Here is a 13,971-nt window from a genome sequence, read left to right as displayed (position 1 = left end):
GTCTATAAGGATTCAACCAAATGCCTGTCATTTCTAAACTGTGAGTTTGGGTTTATTTTTCACCCAGTGGTCATGAAGTCAGGGTTCCCACTCTTATTCATTTTCCAGGACTTTTCCAATTTTATTGTGTTGAGAATAAAAGACAAGGATCACAAATTCATGGCATAAAAAAATATATATTCCTCTCTTCAAAAAAAGTACAGGTTATTGCTATGACTTAATTATAAAATCAGAAATGCATCAAAAACACACTGAGCTTCAGTCTGAATTCTTCACTTTATTAAGATGAACACATGACTGCCTAGGCCATCTTCCCTTCCATCTTTCCTCAACTGTAGTCTCCCCCCCAAAAAAAGACAAATAATAAAATAATAAAGCTTGAACTGCATCCTTTAGAACCTTTCACTGCAGTTGCTTCAGACTCTTGTGTAAACTTTCAAGACTTTGTTTTAGAGCTGCTAGCTCCTCATTTTCTCTGTAACACTTTCGACAGGCATTTGATTTTGTCAGTAAGGTGAAGTCATGCTTTCTCTCTGCCCTGACTGCCATTTCATCTGCCCTCTTTTTGCATGATTTCAATGCTATGCATTATTTTTTTGTTGTTTAGCATTGACATTTCCTTTCATTGGCAGTTTGGACTTGCTCCTTTACAGTATAGTATGAGACCTCTTGGCAGGACTTCATTCACTGGGTGTTCAGCCACTGCATCCTGGACCATGCGCAGTGCTACCAGACCTCTCTAAGTTTTTCAACAAGCATATCTTTGTTGAAGGAGTATCCTCGTTCCACTGCCCCTTGTCCATGAGACAGTGTGAGCAGTTGTTTAAGTTCTGTTCTGCCACTGACAAAATTTCCAAGACATTTGTCCGGCCTGGAAGTGTACACAAAATTTTGGAGCTCTGTTTTATGGTTTGTGTAGATGTGTGTGTGGAGAACCTTTTGTACTGTGCAAGAATCTCCTCACACTGGAGTGTGGTGTACCCCCCAGCATTGAGCAAATCTTGTAAGAGTTTCTGAAACATTTCTCTTGAATTTTCTCCACCTGCAACCATGGTCACTTGGATGTGCTGCACAGCTGGGTACATTATGGGACTTCTCTCCATCATTTTTTTGCAAGTCATAGAAAGAAAGGAGACACAGTCTTTCTTGAGCCGCCAGATTTTTACAGGATGTTCTTGGAGTTGTCCTATGTCAAGCTGTTTGAGTGGAATGTAGTTTGATTTTGTCTTGTGTATCCAGTTGGACAGCCGTCTTTATTTTTTCCAGTTCTTCCCTTTTGAAGCATGATGGCAAGCCTCTCATGGTTGACTGGAGCTCCTTTGCTAAAAAAGGAACCAATGGAGCATCTGAGTGGACTTTTTCCAAAAATAGCTTCAGCTGTCTAGCAACAAATGCAAAGAAATGGAGCTTGGCCACAAAAAGAGGGTCTGCAGTGGCCTCCTTTACTGTGCAGTATGATGCAGATGATGGAACTTTACTTTTCGTAAGTTTCCTGGGGCTGTTGATGTAGGTCTGCACTGCGGGACAAATTTCGATTGCTCTCTCTGCAGCTGCCAAGTCTTTTACCCAACGATGAACACAGAACTTCAGAGGAAATATTGATGTTTCGGTCATCTCTATGAAATCCTCGCGTCTGGCTGGTGACACATGGAACATCTCCCACCTTCCAACCCGTTTCTTTCTCTCCACTTTGAAAGCTACCATACACAACATGCAAAGCACAGCTTCCCAGATTCAGCAACTTTGGTACATCAGGGTCTGATTGACTCTTGTCTTCTTGAAACATTTTCAGGAATTTCCAGTTGACCATTGGGCCGTCCATTGAGATCTGCGGAAGCTTCTTGAGATCAAGTGGTGAGAGGGTTTTCTTAATTTTCTCCAAAAGCTCCCTACGTGTGTGAGGGGTCACTACAGCGGACCAACTGGTCCACACAACATCTTGGCACGGGTTTTTTTTTTTTTTTTACGCTGGATGCCCTTCCTGACACAACCCTTTATCTGGGCTTGCATCCAGTGGCTAGGGTTTGGGCACAGGCTGGGAATCGAACCCGGGCTTTCTGAATGGTAGGCGAGAAACCTACCACTGAGCCACCAGCGCCCCCTTCACGAACACTTCAGTAACGGACAATAATATCCATCTGTGTCACTTTATTCAAGCATTCATCAAATGACACTACATAGCATTGTGCCTCTCTAACATCTCTGATCAATTCCTTTTTGAAGTATGGGCACAAGCCAAAGGACAAGAGGTAAGCAGATTTGGGCACCACAGGAAAATCGTTTGGCACTGTCACTGTCTGGGAACATTTGACTAAAAATGACTGAACTATCAGAGCTGGAGTTGAATGAGTATTGTGACCTGACCATTGTGATTACCCAACAAATCTCAGCTTCAAGCACAGCTTGGCTTGAGAAACTTTGACAGTCTTGAGCTGCCTTGTGTGCCTACGCATGTTACCTCTTCATTTTATATCGGAAAAGCTGACTGACCGGAACTGATCTACACTGGTTGCTCGTAGTTCTTTTGTTATTTTGTCTGCAAATGTCCTGTCCTCTGTTCTCAGAAGTAACTTCCCTGAGAAAATGTGTAATTTCTGTCTCCTTTTTCATTTCTGCAGCAACTTTTATATGGCCTTGTCCTCGTTCATGAGAGACCCACGTTACCGACATCGAAGGATTTTCTGCAAAACTTACAATATGCCCTTTGCACATCTCTTCTTTCCATTCTTTCTTAAACATGCACTGTCTCCCTGACATTGTGTTGCTTATATCTCTAATTTAAAATCAGAAGTGTTATAGATGCAGTGAAGGATAGGAATACCATTTCATATTCAAAATCTTTATTTTTAACACCATCATGTTTTACATCTACTGTTTTCATTTATTATGTATGTTATTGATCATAGTATTCGGCCATAGTTCAGCATGCATGTGATTTATGGATTAGTTGGAAAGTGTAACCGCCACAGAGTGAAAGTTTAGCATTTGTACATGTGTTGTCTTGCCAGTTTTCACACTCGCGTGATTTGAAGTTATTCCATCTCACTCCATGCCGCTGTTTGTTTGAACTTTCTTAGGCTACTAGTAGAAAAACTGCATTCGTTTTGTGTGATTGAATCATTTCATGTAAGCACAGTGTTATATTGTGTGATGTTTATCCAAATAAAACTGATCAAATACATAGACCCACTTTATTGGTATTTGAATGTTACAGGCTTGTTAAACCTTATACCTGTAAATATGGTGCTGTATTAAGTAATAACATTAAGTACTGAATGAAAAGTGTTCCTATAGTTTCATGAAAACGTCTGAGACGGCTGAATATCTGACAAATGTTGGATGCAATCTACTTCATCTGCGTGTGTCACCACGGGAAGCAGATGGTGTACAGCTTCAGCGTTAAACTTTCTGTTACTAACATTAATTGTTTCAGAGTATCTGTAAACTGTTCTTCAGTGAACAAAACATTAAATAATAATTTTCCATGACTTTTTTTTTCTCTCATTTTCCATGTGTTTTCTAGTACTGGGAAATTGGTCATTAATATTCCAGGATTTCCAGGATGTGTGGGAACCCATACACACACACACACACACACACACACACACACACACACACACACACACACACAATTGCTCTCACTTCTTCCCTTGGAATATTTAAAGGTCTCTGTCCTTGATTTTATCTGAGCAGCAGGAGTTCAGAACGCGGTGTTCCTCATGGCCGTGTGCTTGACGTCTGTTGTGTTTGTGCCGCAGGTCCTTCAGAAACTCGGGAAAACCATGGAGACCAAAGACGAGCAGTTTGAGCAGTGTGCGGCAAATCTGAACAAACAACAGGTGAGCTTGTGTGTGTGTGTGTGTGTGTGTGTGTGTGTGTGTGTTGGACTGTTAGAGGTACTAACTGTAACCCTGACACTGGAGACTCCTTCCACATGATACACAAACCTCACAGAAAACTGTCACTATATTATCTGATTCATCCGCTATACAAGGGGAAGGAGCTGTTGCTATGGAAATGATAAAGTATCTAAGAGAATGCATTAATATAAAGCTGCACTACAGTCAGAGCTGCTGTTAGAGAGAATTCATCAACACCTGATCCACCAATCAGAGCGCAGAACTGTGCTGGAATAAGGAGAGGGTTAAATGGGTTACATTTTACTTTTAGGTATTCAGCCTGGAAATCAATCAGTCAATCAATCAGAGACCTCCTTAACAAATTATTTCTAGAATATTCCGGAAATTCCATCAAAATGTTGGAATTCTTCGAGAAGCCCTAATAAGACGAATTACTGATTTTATAAAAACATTTATAAAATTTTATCTTTTCGGTGATTTAGTTTGTAGCTCAAAAACCCAAAGCTGTTTAAAAATACTAAATTATTAAAATATAAATTATTATTGCGACACAATTTACTACACTTTTTTTATTTTATTTTTATTTTTGGATCTTTTAAACATTTGACACATTCTACTTATTATGATCAAAAAAAGATTTTATCCATGCTAAATTTGTTGAACAACCAATAAAACATAGCTACACGTTTATCTTTTACAGATAAATAAAGAAAATGAAGAAAACCTTTAGAATAAGGATTCAAGTCTAATTAGAATTTAGTTACATATCTAATCGGATGGACCTCGTGTTTAGCCGCTCGCATGCATTTACACAGCTAATCACCACAGTGTGAGGTAATAATGGCTAACTGGATGGTCAGGGGAACGTTGCTTCATGAGGTTCATGAGTTTCGGGAAGCTTGCTGTAAATCCGGGCGAGGTTGCACGAGCGCAGGAATTCTTATTTTCTCTGGTAAATAGCGTGAGTAAATGTCATGTTGTTGAACGTGTTGTATGACAGGAAACTCCACCCGAGCCGAGCCGAGCTGAGCCGAGCGCTGTCTCAATCTCCAGTTTAACTTGTAATCTCACTCTTTAACTAGAATTGTTTTTGTTTGTGATTCAATCTCTGCAAGAAAGTAATGTCCAGAGCAGCTAGTTATTTTTTTGGTTTTTTTATTAAATCATGCGAAGATCTTTGCAGAGATGTGTGCTGAGAGAAAAATAACACCGTATCTTTTCCTGGAGGTTCTTCAAACAACTTGGTGGGAATTCTGCAGAACAGCTGGTTACACAATGCAACGCAACATGCCACCACAGGTTGAAAAGCCCCACCCTGTCGCCGTGCACAAACAGTCCCGTGTGTCTATCGGCTTCGTTTGCAGCAACAGTTGCACTTTCCCACCATCATCACTGATAGCAGACACTCGGCTTTAACTGGACTGTGAGCTTCTCTGACATGTGTTCAGCTCATCCAGGGTTCCTCATAAAGCACAGGAAGTGTCACTGCATTAGACTCAGTGTCCCAGGTTTCCCTGAACGAGTCGACTCTTTGGTGGTTCATGTGAAGTGTCTAAATCTTCATGACACTCAAGGCCCTGACACTGGTAGATTGGTGGAACTGGGGCTTTTTGTCTGCATGGGAGAATCATCAGACGTTCTTGACCACAGCTTAGACAGCACAGTTCCTCCATGATCTTCACCTCTTTCTCAAAATTGGGATCTTCAGGTTTACGTAGGAGCTCTGTCGTCTGCTGAGGGTTCAGGATGAGGATCCATGACACTGTGTTAATTGTAGCATAGCAGCAGTTTGCTGTACATGGTGTTCAGAAAACATGGTAATAGGAAATAGGTGGATGATCCACCAGCACCAGCTGAGCCATCCTCCTCTTCTTTCTTCTCCTCCTCCTTCCTCCTCCCCACTCATGTTCACTCACCTACAACCTGAAACACTGGCAGCTGACAAGATTTAGCAACGTGTTACACAATCAAATAATAACCTTTATTTATATTAACTTAAGATTAACTACTCTGAGGTGATGGACGTCTGTTAAAATATTTTGAGAAGCTTCAGTGTTCTCCAGTAGTTCAATGAGGATCAAGAACAAGTTCAAATGGTGATGACATCAGAAGATGAGTTCATGCATTATCTAGATTTGCATTAGCTTGTTAAATTAGCAGCTAGTTACATTTTGTTGTTGCTAAAGTGTCTTATGAAACATTCGCTAACCTGCGATCTGATTCCTGGGTTTGTTCGTGTTATGAGGCGTGATGATTATCTTTCTGTCTGATTGTGTAACATGAGCGTGTCATGCAGGTGGGTTGTAATGAACTTCTGATGATTTCATGACTGCTTTTAGTTGAGGAAGATTTCTGCTTTAACTCCAGCACAGATTGTAGGTTTGACTGCTGGTATGTTTGAGGCGTGTTCTGATTTGGCACGGTGAAAACGCGATGGCGTAACCTGCAGGGATCTCTGATGGAAATATGAGATTGACATTGCACTGGAAATTCCAGGAACTTGTGTAACATCTTGATGAAGGGAAACTGAAAGATGATGCCTGGAATGGAAAAACCAGTGAGCTAGCCAAAAAAAACTCTGACTGAAAGATTGACATTTACTGAGGCTTTAATGGAAATGCAGCACAATATTTAGCCTCACATCACATCGGAATACGGTTCGGCTTTATAAGGGTTCCAATATTTTCGGTAAAGTTAATATATTTAACTTGCTGCGTTTTTTCCTTCAGTATGCACCAAAACAACATGAAATGAACAAGAAATGTGTTAGCACTGATTATAGCACTTTGCTAACAAAGTGTTAGCAACATCATCACATTAGCACCGTGTTTAAACAGGAAATATAATCTAAAGCACCTTTTTATGGCAGACCTGTAAATATTTGCACCTGATTTGCTAATTACAACATATAGTTAAGCTATCTAGTATTATCTAGCTTGCTAACAAACTGGCACAATATAATCGTTAGCTTAACATTAGCTAGCTTGCTTATTAAACTGAATTATTTAGGTTAATATTAGCTTGGTAAAGAACCATAACTAGCTAGCAAACTGAACTCTTGGCTTTAATTTTACTACAGTGCTAGCTAGAAGATGGAAGCAAACATGTCTACTGAATATAATTACACAACGTGTTATAGTTTATTATGTTAGCTAACTTACAAAGTTTTGAATTATTTAGCTAGATGCTAATAGCAACACTCACTGTGGGAAAGTTAACATTAGCTAAACGTGTATTTAGTGAATAGGAATAAATTTAAAGGGCATGAGGGACACAGGAAGATCACGTCGAAACGCTGCAGTATTTCTGTCTCCGCCCACAGAATACCATATAAGGAGAGGTTTTAAATTCAGCACAGGTTCTTGGTTAGAGTGGAAAAGCTCTTTAACTGTAACTTCATCTACTTCTCAATTTTTTTCATACAGAAATGAAAATAAATTGATGTGAAACTCGTTTCTCTTCTTGCAGACGGATGGTTCCAAGTTGTACAAGGATGTGAAGGCGTACTACAACGCGGTCAAAGGTACGAGACTTTTACTGAGAAACGGATCTCTCTTCAGTGTTTGTGTAGAGTTGAAGTGAACAAAAATCCACCAGACTCCTCGATATTCAGAGGATTGACGCAGATTTCCTGTAGACGTTGTCACAACGCGTTCTGACGGACAACCAATCACAGTTCAGACAAAGCTGAAAAGGTAGGTATAGTTTGTGAATGGAATTCTTCCCTCTGATTGGACGAGACACCTGTCACTCAGGATATACAGGAAGTCCAGCAGTAGCTGCAGCAGTAGAAAGTGGATTGGTGTGTGTATGAACACAGCTCTGCTCTTATAGCGCTCCTTACATCCTTTAATCTGGAATAGTTTACTCTTCCGGAACATTCCTGCGTTCTTCAGGAGTGTTTTTAGAGATAAACTAATCTTTGTGATACTTTGTGATACGCTATCAGTATATCCAACATCACACTGACCATATGAACGTCCTTCCTCACAGTAGCACTGAATGAACTCCATTTTCTTATAAATATAGTACCTTTACATGCACATGAATGTAATATAGCTGTAAAGGGCGGGACAACTCCATAACAGCTTCAACTCTTCTGGGAAGGCTTTCCACAAGGTTTAGGAGTGTGTTTATGGGAATTTTTGACCATTCCTCTAGAAGAAGCACATTTGTGAGGTCAGGCCCTGATGTTGGACGAGAAGGTCTGGCTCTCAGTCTCTGCTCTAATTCATCCCAAAGGTGTTCTATGGGGTTGAGGTCAGGACTCTGTGCAGGCCAGTCAAGTTCCTCCTTTTTAAAAGATTCCACTACTGACAAAAAAACTAGTTTAAATTGAATGCAGAACTCCACACATGTACAAGAAATAGTTATATATACAATTCCCTACTTCCTGTATATTCTGAGTGACAGATGTCTCGTCCAATCAGAGGGAAGAACTCCATTCACAAACTATACCTACCTTTTCCGCTTCGTCTGATTCGTCCTTGTGTTTTTGGATTTGTACTTCTCCCCCACCGTACATCAGGGACGTGAAAAAGTCCCATGAGCTTCAGATCATTTGGAAATTCCAGTGTTTAGCTGACCCTCATAAGCGCTCAGTGTCACTGCAGTAAACACCACAGCTTCCTTCTCCCATGAGGGAAGTGGAGCGTCACGAAGTCTGTGTTTCCGGGAGGAACTCTTAAAACTTGACACACGTCTCCCGGAAATCCTGTAGAATCTAACCGAGCAGAAGATGGAAACTTGCTAACACTGCTAAGAGTTTAAAAGAAGTTCTTCATTAGACCAGTTCAGGTCGTTTTCCCACAAGAACTTGCACAGAATTTGCTCTTGGTTCATGTTTTATTGAAAAAAGCTGCAACAAATTTGAGCATTTTTGGCTGCAACCATGACAGAAAACTCGGAGAAAACTTCTGTAGGGACTGAGAACTAGACTGAGAAAAGAATGAAAAACTACAAACTCGTTTCAGGATGAACAGTAACGCATGACTACAGTGAGAGAGTGGCTTTGTTCTCACACTGACCTGAATATCTCCTGTACATCTGTAACCGTGATCTTCATCAGACCTCACATCAGTCTCCCATTAACAACCATTATCTCACACGCTAAGGCTGGTACTAAAAAACAACAGATCTCTGTCTATCTCTCTCTCTCTCTTTCTGCCTTTGTGTCTCTCTCTCTCTCTCTCTGCCTCCCCGTCTGACTCTTTCTCCCTCCCTCCCTCTCTCTGTCTCTCTCTGATCCAGTCATCTAGTTATTAAATGTAAAATCACGTGATCTGCTCTCAGTATCAGAGGAAGCAGGAAGGAGAAGAGATCGATTATTGAAATCAATACATCTCTACTTTTAATTCCTGATTCTGTTTAAATGTGAGAATGGAAATAAAAGTGGATTAGATATAAATTCATATTTTAAATTCTGGATCATTTGGTGTCTTTAAACCTGATGACCTTTCATCTTGTTGCACTTAATAACCATGAAAAATGAGTCAGAGCTTAATGCTTTATTAAAGTGTGCGTGTGTGTGTGTGTGTGTTTCCACAAAACCGAGTCAAAATGACTCTCTGGAGTTGTTTGTTTTCTGAGTGAAGCTGGAAGCAAGAGTGGCTTATTAATAGCCATAACTTATTAATAACACTGTCTGTGTCTGTGGTCAGTGTATTTGTGTGGTCAGTGTAGTATATTGTCCGTAAATGTCAGAGTAGAGATCTCTGAGGCGGTGTGTAAAGTGCAGTGGCGTTGCTGTGGCTGACTTTCTGATTTGACAGGAAGTTGCTCTGTTCGCGGTTAGCTTTAGCATAGGTGGAGTTCTCATGTTTGAAGAGAACTTTTTTCACCAAAAAAAGTCACCAGATATTTCATTATTCCACATTAAAATCTTTATTAAAGTAAAAACCAGAGTTTGGGGTGAAGCTGAACATCTTCATGACTGAAAATAGAGAAATAAATAAATAAACGATTTTTCAATAAGTTTTTACCTCAGGTAGCATCTGCTACACTGCTAGCTGAAGATTATGCGCTGTTTTTCCTCTTTAAAAAAATAAATAATTTATTTTTAATCGAATTTTGAATTAAAATACTACTGAAATATAATATAATATAATATAAACAATTATTATATTATATTATATATGTATAATACTTTATTATTTAATTGATTTGGCAACTGATTTGGCAACCAGTAAAATGCCAATTTTTTTTTTAACACAAAAATAGTCATCTAAAGATGCATATTAATTAAAAATAGATAAATATTAAAATAAGTAAACATTTTATAGAGATATGACTGAAAGATAAAACATCAGTTAATTGATATCAGTATTTTTTTTTAATTTTTATTGTACGTTTGCCCTCTGACAAAGAAATGATCAGTCTGTAATTTTAATGGTCGGTGTATTTGAACAGTGAGAGGCAGAATAACAACAAAAAAATCCAGAAAAACACATTTCAGAAAAGTTCTTCATTGATTTGCATTTTAATGAGTGAAATAAGTATTTGACCCCCGATCAATCAGAAAGATTTCTGTCTCCCAGGTGTCTTTTATACAGGTAAGGAGCTGAGATTACAGTAGGAGCACTCTCGGGGAGTGCTCTTAATCTCAGCTCGTTAACTGTATGAAAGACACCTGTCCACAGAAGGAAGCAATCAATCAGATTCCAAACTCTCCATCATGGCCAAGACCAAAGAGCTGTCCATGGATGTCAGGGACAAGATTGTAGACCTACACAAGGCTGGAATGAGCTACAAGACCATCGCCAAGCAGCTTGGTGAGAAGGTGACAACAGTTGGTGAGATTATTCCCAAATGGAAGAAACACAAGGATCTTCCTCGGTCTGGGGCTCCATGCAAGATCTCACCTCATGGAGCTTCAATGATCATGAGAACGGCGAGGAATCAGCCCAGAATTACACTGGAGGATTTTGTCAATGATCTCAAGGCAGCTGGGACCACAGTCACCAAGAAAACAATTGGTAACACACTACGCCGTGAAAGACTGAAATCCAGCAGCACCCGCAAGGTCCCCCTGCTAAAGAAAGCACATGTACAGGACCATCTGAAGTTTGCCAGTGAACATCTGAATGATTCAGAGGAGAACTGGGTGAAAGTGTTGTGGTCAAATGAGACCAAAATCCAGCTTTATGGCATCAACTCAACTCGCCGTGTTTGGAGGAGGAGGAATGCTGCCTATGACTCCAAGTACACCATCCCCACCGTCAAACATGGAGGTGGAAACATTATGCTTTGGGGGTGTTTTTCTGCTAAGGGGACAGGACAACTGCACCGCATCAAAGGGACGATGGACAGAGCCATGTACCATCAAATCTTGAGTGAGAACCTCCTTCCCTCAGCCAGGGCATTGAAAATGGGTCGTGGATGTAAAGAGGAGTGGGCCCAAATTCCTTGAGATGTGAGATGTGTGCAAACCTGGTGGCCAACTACAAGAAATGTCTGTTGTCTGTTATTGCCATCAAGGGTTTGCCACCAAGTACTAAGTCATGTTTTGCAAAGGGGTCAAATACTTATTTCACTCAATAAAATGCAAATCAATGTAGAACTTTTCTGAAATGTGTTTTTCTGGATTTTTTTGTTGTTATTCTGTCTCTCACTGTTCAGATAAACCGACCATTAAAATTACAGACTGATCATTTCTTTGTCAGTGGGCAAACGTACAAAATCGGCAGGGGATCAAACAATTTTTTCCCTCACTGTACATTTTACATAAAGCAATAAAATGTTTAATAAAAAAAGCTTACTTTTTTTTAGCTTTTTTTATTAGTTTTTAAAGTATTAATATATTTTCAGCTTATAATTATGTAAGTATTTCATAGAAACTGAACCATGTGTGCACGTTATTATAATTTTATTTTATTTTGTTATTTTTATTTTATTTTATGGTATTTTTTATTTTAATTTAATTTATTTTCCTGGTAACGGAAAAGTCACAGGGAAATGAGAGTCAGAAATATTTGAGATTATTAATTTACTCTAAAATAAAAATCTAAAAAATAAGTCAGCTATTGGCACCCTTCAGAGATATGAGCAAAAGATTGATAGAAGTCGACCTTATAGAATTGTATAAAGTAAATTTAGAACTTTTCTGCGTCTTTACTGTTCTGTAGCGATGCACGAAACGTCGAAGCGACTCTCTCAGACGCTGAAGGAAGTGTACGAGCCAGACTGGGATGGTGTAGAGGATCTGTCCATCATCATGCAGGTGAGAACTTGTTACTCATTCACCGTAATCACGTCTCTTCTCTGATTTAATGACGTGAAAGCGTGTTTCTTCCCGTCTCTCTGTCAGAGTGAGGATCTGCTGTGGAACGATTATGAGGAGAAGCTGAGTGATCAGGTGGTTCGTACGATGGAGAACTACACCGGCCAGTTCCCCGAGGTCAAAGTGCGTATCTTCATCACTAAATCTATAATAAAAAAAAAAAACCTGTAATGTATTGATCTTTTATTGATGTTTTCACGTCAAACTAAAGATATAAAAAAAGAAAATATTTCTAGGGTTTTTCTTAATGGTCATATTTGTTGTTTGTGGACACAAACAAAATCTTGATTCTGAACATTTCTGATTCATCATCATAATAATAATAATAATAATGATTTTGAAATAAATGGTTGGAATTTTAATCAGCTGTGAGTTTATTGCATTATTTTATTAAAAACCTTCACCTTTTAAAAGTTATACACCGACCAGGCATAACATTATGACCACTCATATTGTGTTGGTCCTCCTTTTCCTGCCAAAACAGCCCTGACCCGTCCTGCACTGTGTATTCTGACCCCTTTCTATCAGAACCAGCATTAACTTCTTCAGCAGTTTGATCAACAGTAGCTCGTCTGTTGGATCGGATCACACGGGCCAGCCTTCTCTCCCCACGTGCATCAATGAGCCTTGACCGCCCATGACCATGTCGCCGGTTCACCCCTGTTCCTTCCTTGGATCACTTTTGATAGATACTGACCACTGCAGACTGGGAACACCCCACAAGAGCTGCAGTTTTGGAGATGCTCTGATCCAGTGGTCTAACCATCACAATCTGACCCTTTTGTTGAAACTCACTCAAATCCTTACGCTTGTCCATTTTTCCTGCTTCTAACATCAACTTTGAGGACAAAATGTTGACCTTCTGCCTAATATATCCCACCCACTAACAGGTGCCATGATGAGGAGATACTCAGTCTTATACACTTCACCTCTCAGTGCTCAGTGTTATGGCTGATCGGTGTATATTTTTATTTATCTGTGTATTGCTACAGATCTACAGAAACACAAATAACTCCTTATTCCCTACATATGGTCACTACATAGTGTTTAATGACGCCCTAACTACTGTAGAGCACTTTACACCTGAGAAAACAGCAGGTGAGAATCTGCCCCAGATAAACTGCTTTCTAAATGAACTACTTCCTGTAGAGGTGATGGAGCTTTTAACACACTTCCTGTTTGACTGATTATTATAATTGTTTAGTGATAATTTACTTATTCTGAGATCTTTTCTGACAATGAGACTGAAAAGAAAATAAAAAAAAGAAAAAGGTTAGGAAAAATGTTAAAGAAAATAAAAATTAGGAGGAAAATATAGGCCCGAAGTTCGGAACAACTTTAAAGAAAATGCTTGGGAAAAATATATGGGTGAAAAAAGTTACTTAAAAATAAAGTTTAATAAAAATGTTTGAAATAATTGATGAAGTTCAGAATTTCATGAGTGACATGTGAAATGTAAATTCATCTGAATCCATAAAGTATCTAAACTCACAGTGAGGTTAATGTTACACGATCCTTCATCACTTCTAAAATCATAAATGTGTGTGTGTGTGTGTGTGTGTGTGTGTGTGTTTCAGGAGCGAGTTGCTAAGCGTGGGCGTAAGCTTGTGGACTATGATTCGGCTCGTCATCATCTCGAGTCTCTGCAGAGCGCCAAGAAGAGAGACGAAGCCAAAATATCTAAAGTGAGTTTGTTTCTTTTCTTGTCTTTGAGAATGTGATGTTCTGTGATGTCTGATGTCCATGATGTCTGATGTCTGATGTCCATGATGTCTGATGTCTGTGATCATGATGTCTGATGTCCATGATGTCTGATGTCTGTGATCATGATGT

At 39.4% G+C, this 13,971-nt stretch overlaps 1 protein-coding gene across 1 annotated transcript in view; it reads left to right on the top strand.

The window, feature by feature from the left end:
• bin2b (bridging integrator 2b) overlaps positions 1–13,971 on the top strand; it is a 32,930-nt gene that overhangs the window by 3,431 nt on the left and 15,528 nt on the right. The window contains exons 2-6 of the mRNA XM_058402444.1: positions 3,759–3,839; positions 7,329–7,383; positions 11,984–12,078; positions 12,166–12,261; positions 13,716–13,823. Of these exons, the coding sequence (XP_058258427.1) occupies positions 3,759–3,839; positions 7,329–7,383; positions 11,984–12,078; positions 12,166–12,261; positions 13,716–13,823 (435 nt within the window). The remainder of the gene's footprint in view (positions 1–3,758; positions 3,840–7,328; positions 7,384–11,983; positions 12,079–12,165; positions 12,262–13,715; positions 13,824–13,971) is intronic.

Source organism: Hemibagrus wyckioides, linkage group LG11, assembly GCF_019097595.1.
Source record: "Hemibagrus wyckioides isolate EC202008001 linkage group LG11, SWU_Hwy_1.0, whole genome shotgun sequence".
NCBI classification, from domain to species: Eukaryota; Metazoa; Chordata; class Actinopteri; order Siluriformes; family Bagridae; genus Hemibagrus; species Hemibagrus wyckioides.
This window is presented reverse-complemented; position numbering and strand designations above follow the sequence as displayed.